The sequence below is a fragment of the Oryzias latipes genome, chromosome 15 (genome assembly GCF_002234675.1).
Source record: "Oryzias latipes chromosome 15, ASM223467v1".
NCBI lineage: Eukaryota > Metazoa > Chordata > Actinopteri > Beloniformes > Adrianichthyidae > Oryzias > Oryzias latipes.
In genome coordinates this window covers 30,003,338-30,013,747 of record NC_019873.2, presented here as the reverse complement: position 1 = coordinate 30,013,747, position 10,410 = coordinate 30,003,338, and the positions used below count along the sequence as shown (strand labels likewise).

Sequence of the window (10,410 nt, the reverse complement as noted above, 5' to 3'; positions counted from 1 at the left end):
AGCTCTGGTGAACTCAGCAACGCAAAAAGACCTGGACGTCCATGGAAGACAACAGTGGTGGATGATGGCAGAATCATTTCCACAGTGAAGAGGAACCCGTTCACAACAGCCAACCAAGTGAACAACACTCTCCAGGAGGGAGGCGGATCAATATCCAAGCCTACCATCAAAAGAAGACTGCATGAAAGTAGACCCAGAGGGAACACTGCAAGATGCAAGCCACTCAGAAGCCTCAAGAATAGGAAAGCTAGATTGGACTTTGCTAAAAAGCATCTAAAAAAGTTCTGGAAAAACATTCTATGGACAGAAGAAACCAAAATCAACCTCTACCAGAACGATGGCTAGAGAAAAGTCTGGAGAAGGCGTGGAGAAGCTCCTGATCCAAAGCACACTACATCATCAGTAAAACACGGTGGAGGCAGTGTGATGGTCTGGGCGTGCATGGCTGCTAGTGGCACTGGGACACTAGTGTTTATTGATGACGTGACACGGGACAGAAGCAGCCCAATGAATTCTGAGGTGTTCAGAGACATACTGTCTGCGCAGATCCAGGTGAATGCAGCCCTGTCTGCGCAGATCCAGGTGAATGCAGCCAAACTGATTGGGCGGCGTTTCATAATCCAGATGGACAACGACCCAAAACATCCAGCCAAAGCAACTCAGGAGTTTATTAAAGCAAAGAAGTGGAATATTCTTGAATTGCCAAGTCAGTCACCTGATCTGAACCCTTGAGCAGCATTTCACTTGTTGAAGACTAAACTTCAGACAGAAAGGCCCACAAACAAACAGCAACTGTTTGCCGCTGCAGTAAAGGCCTGGCAGAGCATTCAGAAGGAGAAAACCAGCATCTGGTGATGTCCATGAGTTCAAGACTTCAGGCTGTCATTGCCAACAAAGGCTTTTCAACCAAATATTGGGAATGAACATTTTGTTTGCAGTTATTTCAATTGTCCAATTACTTAGGAGCCCATGAAATGAAGGGACTGTGTTTAAAAAATGCTTTAGTTTTTCACATCTTGTGCAATCTTTTTGTTCAACCCATAGAATAAAAGCTAAAAGTCTGCACTTCAATGGCATCTGAGTTGTTTTATTCAAAATTCACTTTGGTAATGTACAGAAACTACATTAGAAAGAATGTGTCTCTGTCCAAATATTCATGGTCCTGCTCTTCTGAAACTTTGCACCTTTTTAAGGAAGTGAGAACAAACATGCTGCTCACGCCCACCACAGGTAAATGTGTTTCCTTTTCCCCGCTGGGCGACTCTTTTGAGAGCAAAGGGGTCTTCAGGGGTCTGTTTGCTCCGATTCTGAGGTCTTCTGTTAACTTTTGATTCTTTGTGTCATACCCCCCCCCCTTGTTAGGCCCCTCCTTCACTTTAAATCAGTTTGGACTCAACACACTTGCAGACATGTTACACTCACAGACCTGTAAGCGGGGTATTTTCTCACTTCTTCAACTGTTTCAGGAAGTGGGGCTGAGCTACCAAAATCAGGAAATTAACAGCTGCTATTTATACAAGCAGCAAAGAGCTCTGGCAGGGGAAAGCTGGTGACGTGTCGTTCACAAAAGAAGCTCCAGAGGAGTTCCGTCTGCTAGGATGCCCGTTCTGGACTGATTTGGACCCCTTTGACTCCAGAGCCATGAATGAATCCATGTCCAGCACCAACGCAGGTAGGAAGACCCCCCCCCCCCCTCTCTGCCTCTGTTTTCAGTTGGAATTGAGTTCTGCATCAAAAGTCAAAGCTTCTGCTGATCAACATGAAACGTTTTTACTTTTTTCATCTTTAAGCCTTAAACTTTCTGTGAAACGTGAACGTCCAGAAAAGAGGAACTGAACACGTTAGCATCCTGTGTGCTTCAGCTGAGCTCATGACAAATTTCCGACAGTCTAAATTTGACTCATCTGTTCTTTTTTGCTAAGACTTTCCCTCCACCGGCTGGTCAGATGGGGGGAGGGGGGGACTCTTCTGGTTCGTTAGCGTTTAGCTGAGGTGAAGGGGAATTTAAACGACGGGACCAGAGGTTACAGAACTCTGTCATGTTTGCTCTACTACTTGTTGGCCCTGCTCCCACATTTCCATCAGAGTCACCTTCAGGGACCGCAGCACGCCACGCCACGCCGACGCGACCTGCTGCTCCGTGAACCCAGCACATCAGTCCTGAGGGGACTGAGGTCCATCCTGGTGTTCAGACTGATCTGAGGAGTTCATAATGACGATGTTCTGCTAACAACCCTGTGATCTTCTCTGTCTCACAGATGATTTGGAGTCCAAATGTGAGGTTCTGATTCTGTACACCTCTGAAGCGCATGAATGGGCCATGTATTTGCAGCAGGTCCTGAAATCTCACAAGTTCCACAGAAGGTCCATTTTGCTGTATGCTCTGAGCTCGGCCGATCTGCTCCACCAGTACAACTTTGTACATTTCCAACGCTGCAAATGCGTGGTGCTGCTCCTTTCTGGAGTCTTCCTGGACATGATGCACGAGCAGAACCTGCAGCGAGCCCTTCAGGGTCTTCTGCAGCCCCCCCACAGAGTGGTGGTGCTGTTCTGTGGGGTGGGTGAGGAGGATCTGCCGAAGGACGCCTTCACAGACTGGAGCAGCTGGAGGAAGATCTTTGCTGAAGATGAGGCTCTAACCTATGCCTCCACCATCATGGCTGCAGTGACTGACAGTATGGAACTTCTCTGAATTTGGCCCTTCCTGCTTCCCGTATTTGTCTGTTCTCCCTTTCAGTCGTGTTTCTGCAGTCATGAAACATTTGGTTACCAACACATCACAGGTCTTCCTCTTTAGGCGCTCTGCCACGTTTGAAGGGGGTGGCTGCTTCAACCAGCATCTACTCAGCACTGGGGGAGGGGGGAGGGGGGGGGGGTCCACCAAAACAATCTGCCCTTTAGGGCCACTTTGAACTTTCACAGCGGTTCAGGTAAAATTCTGCATTTACTGAATTTCAGACATAGCTGTAACATTTTTTTCACGCCATAAGCCCCACCCATCCCACTTCACGGGTCGTCAGTTTCCCCCCAGGAGTTGCCAACCACATTTCTGGAACTGGACCTGGTGTTTGTGAGCCTGCTGAGCCCCCAGTGACTCATTCTGGAACATGCCTTTGCATCAATTTAAAGCTTGAGCTCTCTGGGACCGAAGGGACAGAATCTGATCAAACTAAACGTTTGCCGACTGGTTTCTCTTCCCCTCTTTTGTGTCTCGGACTCATGCGGTTCTGTTCTGATGGGTTCAGAGTTGATCCAGAGAATTATAAAACACCAGGCTTCATTCAGTTCTCTTGAAAAGAGGCGAGACTTGTCTGTTTCCTTTTACAACAAATCAGGAGCGTGTTTCTTTCCAGCGTATAGACAGGTTAGCGTGACAGCTTCATAGAAATGTCAGATAGACGTCTTTATTGGTGACTTTGGTCAAAAGCAATGATCTGATTGAGTTTGATGTTTTCACAGGCAGACAAGCCGAGGCCGCATGTGCAAATGAAGCTGCTGTGGTGGAGCCGCCCCTGGCCGTAACGGCTGCGGTGGAGCCGCCCCTGGCCGTAACGGCTGCGGTTGAGCCGCCCCTGGCGGTAACGGCTGCGGTGGAGCCGCCCCTGGCCGTAACGGCTGCGGTTGAGCCGCCCCTGGCGGTAACGGCTGCGGTGGACCCGCCCCTGGCCGTAACGGCTGCGGTGGAGCCGCCCCTGGCCGTAACGGCTGCGGTGGACCCGCCCCTGGCGGTAACGGCTGCGGTGGAGCCACCCTTCGCCGTAACGCTTGAGGACGCCTCCGGTGAAGCAGCAGATCCAGAAAGTGTCCATGAGGAGCGTTCAGGTGTTGAGGTGAATCCATCCAAACAGCTCACCTGTCTGACTGTTCAGCCCAGCAGAGTTCAGTGTGAGGTACGCCGCCATCTTCATGCCTGGAAGCTCCACCTTTGACCTTTTCTCAGTACATTCTAGAAAATTGCTGTTAAAAACATCTAACATGGATTCTTCTCATGTGTTCAATCAGTTCCTTTAAAATACTGATCATGAAAACCTTTTTTCTTCATTTTTACTGATTTCCTGTCATTTGATTTTGACTTTTCTCAAAGAAACGTGAGAAACTTTTTATCGTCTTAACGGCCAAAGTGAGTGCTGGTGCTTCTGGACCAGAGGTGGAGTTTTCCTCAGAAAAAGGTGGAGCCAAAAGGCTTGGCGGCACCGTTGAAAACGAGTACACGATCAGCGTCAACGCTCCAGGTGAGACCCGTACATGAGGAGAAAGCAGGAGAGCTGAGGAGTTCAGTGGTTCTTCATCACCTGCTGGTCGTACAGAAATGCCTGCTGGGTTGGTTTCCCTCACGCTGTACACCGGGCAGACCCGCCTCGCCCTGATGCCGGTCACCTACTACACCTGTATGGGGGAAGTCAGCCGATACCTGGAACAGGCCGCCGATCCTCTGAAGTTCATCTGCCAGGTGAGGTACCTTTGGGTTTCTACAGAAAACCTCTCATTTTTGTGGTTCCTCACTTATTTGTGATTTCCAGGCTTTCAACTTCACATCGAACGCAGCAGAGTCAGTGGATGAAATATTAAATGAATCGCTCAAATCCAAGATGCCGGAGAGCGGTCTTCAGCTTTTTGGAGTCACACAGATTGAAACAGATAACATGTCAGCGAGTGAGTGTGACTCTTCATTTCCTGTTCCCTCTGTGATAACCCCCCTCCCCCCTTGTAGAGGTTGCAAATTTGCTGTTGTGACAGAAAATTCTGATAAAGAACGATTCAAGGCGATGAGAAAACCTCCACGACTCAACCGTTTGTCTTCCACGCCGTTTTTTACGGCAGCATGTGCTGTAGGCCCAGACGTTCACGCCGTTTGTGTGTTTTTCAGATGAACGGGACGAGGAAATCCCCACTTTGCTCCATTTTGCTGCCAAGTACGGCTTGAAGAAGCTAACCACCACGCTGCTTCACTGTCCTGGAGCTCTGCAGGCCTACAGCGTGATGAACAAGCATGGAGACTACCCCAACACACTGGCGGAGAAGAGCGGCTTCGGCGATCTGAGACGCTTCATGGATGATTTTGTGGTAGGGTTTTATTTCCTGCATGAAGGATCACAAAAGAGGAGACAGTGTTTTTGTCCTTGACGTCCACCTCTCCGGTCTGATCCAGGAGACAGCGGACATGCTGAAATCTCACCTGGAGGACACGGTGAACACGGACGGAGACGTCTATGAGGCCATGTCCAACAACTCCCAGGACATGATGATGAAGTACTCGGGCAGCTCTGAGGACATCTACGAGTCCATGCTGAAACTGGACCCGGACTGCGCTGAGGATCTGTGTAAGCTGGTGTTCTTCACAGGCAAACGGCCTCAGAAAGGTCTCACCACCGAGGTTTTTCCCTTCTAGATGAAGCAATGAGTACAGTTGATGTGAATCCTGAAGAGGCTTTGCTCAGGACCTTCTTTCAAGGTGTGTCCTCATTATTACGTCTCCGTTTTCCTCTCAAAATCATCGCGGGGCATGAAATGTTTGTGTCCTTCAGCAAAGCCTCAAGCTCCAGGCCAGCACGCCATCAACCTCAACCTTCACAGTGGGGAGGAGCAGAGAGATGGACCCCTTCATGTGGAAGAAGAAGAGGAAGAGGAGAACCCGTACAACCTCTGTCCAGAAGACATTTATGACATGGTAGATACTAAAAGTACCTACAACCCTGCGATTGTCAACCGCCCCCCAGCTCCTGTGCCCAGACCGGAGTCGGGGTTGGACCCTGAGAAACGTGTGACCTACATCTCCAGAGGTATCCAGCCTGTTCTTTGCATTAACGCTTCCACTTTCTGTTAGGACAGGAAGGTGAATGACTTCCAACTTTCTGAAGTGTTTTCAGATAAAGATTTATCAAGAAACTCAACAGTGGAAGCTGGATATCCAGCAGGTAAAAGCGTGACTAAGAGCTTCTGTTTTCTCTGCTTCACTTTGCATTGCACAGACGTTGCTCATGCATTCAATGTAAAACACCCAAAGGCTTTTTGAAGCCTCTGACAGCCTTTGATGATGGGGAGACGGTGCTTCTCAAACCCAAAATAAAAGCAGTGAGGTGGTCAGACGTCGTGTTCTCAGCTGTGCGCTCCGGTCTGGTTAACAGAGAAAAACCTTCCCATGACTGCAGGGCCGTTCAAGCCGCAGAGGAAGAAAACAAACCTCCCATTCTGACATTTCACTAAACAATTTACAAATTAAAGCCAAAGCAAACCCTGTTATTGATCTGATGAGAAAAAGTTAAAAGAGAAACCTTTGATGAAACATTTTTGCTGCTCCAGTTTAGTATTTTAATTCTTCTTTCTCTGATCTTTTACCACTGATTCCCTCTTTTGAAATGATTGTCTTGGTAGCCCGGCCTGCAGTTGAAGCCCCCGCCTCCACCTACGACCCCTATGCGGGAATGAAGACCCCGGGCCAGAGGCAGCTCATATCTCTGCAGGAGAGGGTCAAAGTCGGGGAGATAAGTGTGGACGAGGCGGTCCAGGAGTTCAAGGCTTGGCAGTTTGACCACGAGCGGAGAGCGTCCTCTCTGCGCTACCAGCAGGTACGTTTAGTGTGAAACCTGCTCTCCAGGTGTGTGTGGGGATTGGTTCAATCATCTCATTGGTGTTTGTTAAAGGAAAACCTGAAGAAGCTCCGGGACAGCATCACTAGACGTCACAAAGAGCGAGACAAGACTGGAAAAGACCGTGGTAGGGCCGGACTTTCAGCGTAAACTTGGATTATTTGGGGCTCAGACCTCCATCTGAAGACCCTTCTGTCTTCATAGATTATGAGATAAGCGCGCCGCTGCAGAGGAACCTGTACTGGAGCTCCAACTTGGAGTGCGGTGTGTACGAATCATCGCCGAGATTCTCAGCTCCGCCTCCTCCACCTGTTCACAGCATCCAGAGAGGCAGCTGGAAAACCGGCAGCACCTCCAGCACATCCAGTGAGTCTGTGAGACCTTCCTGCCGGAGCCGGTGGGTGGAGGATCAGCTGGTGAAAGCAGCAGGCCTCATGCCGCCTCTCTGACGGGTTCTGGTTTCCTTTGGTTTATTGAGTGTCAGTGAACGTAGCCGTGCTGCATTCATGATGCTTCCGTCATGCTTCTGAGTCCCAGAGGCTCTGATCAAAACTCACACCTTTGGGAAGAAACCAGAGCTCAAGCTCAGAACCAGAACCATCCAGAACTCTTAAGTTTATTATATGTGACTTTTGCTGGGATGGTTTTTAAGTCTTTAGGTCTTACATTGCTCCGTTTTAGACCTATAATAAATTCTTGAGTTTAAAATGCACTTTGAATAACTTTCCAAATGTTTTATTGTCCACTTGAATTGAATTCACACAACACAGCGATGACTTTTTACATTTAGTCCAACTATAACCTTGAAATGTTAATCTTTTAATGGATCCTGGTTTTCTTTCTACTTTTGCTCTTTTTACTTTTATATTTTATATTTGTCGGAGTGTGGTCAGATATTGGTCACATGTTTTTGGTTTTAGTCTTTCTGACTACGGTTTGAATTTCCTGGAAACCAACTCAAAGGCTTCAGAAAGCCTGCAGCCTCCTGTGCGAGGCGCCGCTGAACGGCGGGTCGCCGCACAGGAACCTCAGCGGAGCTGGAAGTCATGTGTTTGCTGCTGTCTCACCAGGCACTGACAGCAACCGACTCAGCACTTTCAGCTGCAGCAGCGGGACGGAGCCGGAGTTTGAGGTGAGCCTTGCTCTTCGTGTTCGGACCAGACGTGTCCCTGCTGTCTCAGGTTTTCCCACCTGCACACAGAGGCTGATTCTGTTTCACTACTTCAGTTTTCCATTTCCTAAAATGTAGTCTACTTTTACTTCTGCGAGTGAGTTCAGCACAAATGATGAGAGAAAGCTCCTTTCCTGTTTCTATGGGGGTCTGACTGCACTTCAGCCTAAATGTTTCCTTATTCCATCTTCCTTTACATTTTGTCTGCGTCTGGCTGAGCTGACGGTGACATTTTCAGATGTGAGCCGTCTTCAGCTTTAGTCCTTTGAACTTCAGGATGTGTTTTGGCTGCAGGTCACGCTCTGGTAAAGCTGGAATCCAAAGAGCAGTCCTGCAAAGTTCACCGAGGGTCTCGTGCTTGATCCTAGCTTTAATACTTTCACTTTCGCTTGTTTTCTCCATGAAGGACGCAGTAGAAAGTCTCCCTCCACGGCCTCCACGGCCGTCCGACCCCCTGCCTGTCGTTCCTCCACCCAGAGTTCCTCCACGGATCCCGGAGAGGTGAGAGCAGAGTTTGAAGTGTTTGTTCTGACAGCAGCAGAACGCTTTTGTCCTGATTGAAGCGTCAGATATGGTGAGGTGACACTAAAGAGCTGCTGTCATGTCTGTGGAGCCTTTAGTACGACCTAATGTCAACTTTTAACATAAAGAAAGCAGTAAAAGACGCCTACAGCGCTTCAGCTGCTGCAAAGGCGTGATCAAATCTATCTGTGTGGTTAATGTTGCCACCGTCACGGAGCTGTCACGTCTTACCATTTCTGTCACTGGAGGGATCACGGCGGTTCAAACTGACAGCTGACATGAGAAAACCGAAGTATCTGCAACAGCATAACAATGCATCAGCTCCTCAATGCAGAACTCTGGAGGAAGTGACAGTTTTAGCTGTGATGAGACAAAGATAGCTCTGACATTCAGACTGAAAAGAGCTTTAACAGAACAAACAATGAGGACATTCATCCAGAGAGACTAAAGACGTCTGCAGGTGCTCTCAGCCAACGAGGCTTCAACCTTCAACAACCCAGAGAAACCTCAAACACATTGGAAACTCCAAAGCCGTTTTTCTTTGACTTCATTCATTTTGTGTAGTGAGAATCAGTGGATCCTGTCCTGCTGCAGAGCAAACAGCAGCTGGTTCCTCGTGGTTCTGTGGGTTCATGTCAGACTCATTACAGGAAGAACACCGTGAACAGATGCACATGAAGCAGCCGTAGCTTCAGTTGGAGTTCAAAAAATGTCAATCCACTTAGGTAAATGGGCCGATATCATTCCTAAGTCTTTCAGAGTAAACTATCTCTATATTTATATGATCCTATTTTACCTTTGGCACACTAAAGAACCACTTTTATGAAATATTAGTTATTTTCATAGCTCAGTTTCCTACCAGGAAGAAAGACGACCTGATCTCTGAGGCTCCGCCTTTCTCTCCTTGTGGGTGCCGCCCATTTCATGAGGTCATCCTGGAGCCGGCCGCGCCAGCGTGTCTTTTGCAAAGATGGATGTGCTTCTTGTTCCACGAAGACGTTAAGCCGATGGAGAAAGTGGGCGTGTCTGTTAGCCTGGGGGCGGAGCTGGCAGCACAGACTCTTCCTGGAAGGGGTGTTTCCTCCCTTTGTGATGTCACAATGTGAGGACCCACTCATTAGGATGGATTGGTAGGGGCAGGTGCTAAGAGAGGGGTTTTTTAGAGGAATACCCAGAAATGAGAGTGTATTTCACACATTCACAGCTTCGGGGTTGTTTTTAATGAGGAATGAACACTGGAATTTAAAACTTCAAAGCTCAGAAAGTGGATTTAGCGTGATATAAACCCTTCAAAGCCTTCATGAAGCTGTTATCCTGAAGCTGGTGGCATCATGAGGTAAAGTTTCTGTTCTGCACTCAGCTTCTGGTACTGGTTCTGGTTCCACAGGGTTCCAGAGGCGGTGAGCGAGCGCTACATAGCCTGCCCAACCAGAGCACTTCCTCTCAGGCCGACTAGCAGAGACCGAGACCTGGCCCCGCCGGTCCCTCGCCGCCAGAGGTGATGGCCACGCGTCTCCCAGAGGTCATCGGCTGTTCAGAGGAGCTCTGTACTCTGGACCGGTTTCAAGAGTTAACTGAACACGTCAGGTCTGACTGACGTGGCTGTGAAGAAAAAGGAGAGAAAAAACCTACAGCATAAAAAATAACAAGTACGGACTGTGATACGATTCATTATAAGCAACAATGAAGAAAAGAAAAGACTTTATACAGTGTTTTAAATCTATTTTTGCTTTGGAACTGAATGTGTTGATATGTCGCCTGTTTCGTCTAAAGTCTTCTGATTCAGTCGTTTGTTCCAATGAATGATGGGAAATTCCTGAATCCTGGAAGTGATCACAATCGTTCCTGGATCCTCAGGTGTGTTCTGCTGTTGATCTGGTTCTGCCTCTTTTGGGCAGCACTTGTGGATGGGACACACACACACGCACACACACGCACGCACACACACGCAGACGCTGGCGTTTGTTTCTCGGCGCCGCCTGCAGTCCGTCAGATGTGGACGTTCCCACAGAAAGTCTTCCTCAGATGCTGAAGATCTTTTTTCCCAGACGGACGCTCACACCCTTTGATGACATCAGACGCTGAAGGATTTTCTGTAGGAAGAATAAAGACGTTACAACTTGAAAACTC

The 10,410-nt window shown here is 48.5% G+C and overlaps 1 protein-coding gene across 3 annotated transcripts; it reads left to right on the top strand.

The window, feature by feature from the left end:
- Positions 1 to 1,193: 1,193 nt before the first annotated feature.
- On the top strand, positions 1,194 to 10,410 carry pik3ap1 (phosphoinositide-3-kinase adaptor protein 1). 3 transcript variants are annotated; one of them, XM_023963254.1, is made up of 17 exons: positions 1,194 to 1,672; positions 2,259 to 2,675; positions 3,460 to 3,890; positions 4,085 to 4,232; positions 4,308 to 4,450; positions 4,521 to 4,653; positions 4,868 to 5,064; positions 5,150 to 5,321; positions 5,390 to 5,452; positions 5,526 to 5,780; positions 5,859 to 5,915; positions 6,373 to 6,566; positions 6,642 to 6,711; positions 6,792 to 6,953; positions 7,658 to 7,719; positions 8,165 to 8,259; positions 9,668 to 10,410. In XM_023963254.1, exons 1-17 carry the CDS (start codon positions 1,642 to 1,644, stop codon positions 9,780 to 9,782), a joined length of 2,745 nt encoding a protein of 914 aa, XP_023819022.1. In that variant the 5' UTR covers positions 1,194 to 1,641; the 3' UTR covers positions 9,783 to 10,410. The 3 variants fall into 3 exon arrangements, with proteins under 3 accessions (XP_023819022.1, XP_023819021.1, XP_023819023.1); XM_023963253.1 differs by having other exon boundaries at positions 1,198 to 1,672; positions 6,642 to 6,714; XM_023963255.1 differs by lacking the exon at positions 2,259 to 2,675 and having other exon boundaries at positions 1,206 to 1,672; positions 6,642 to 6,714.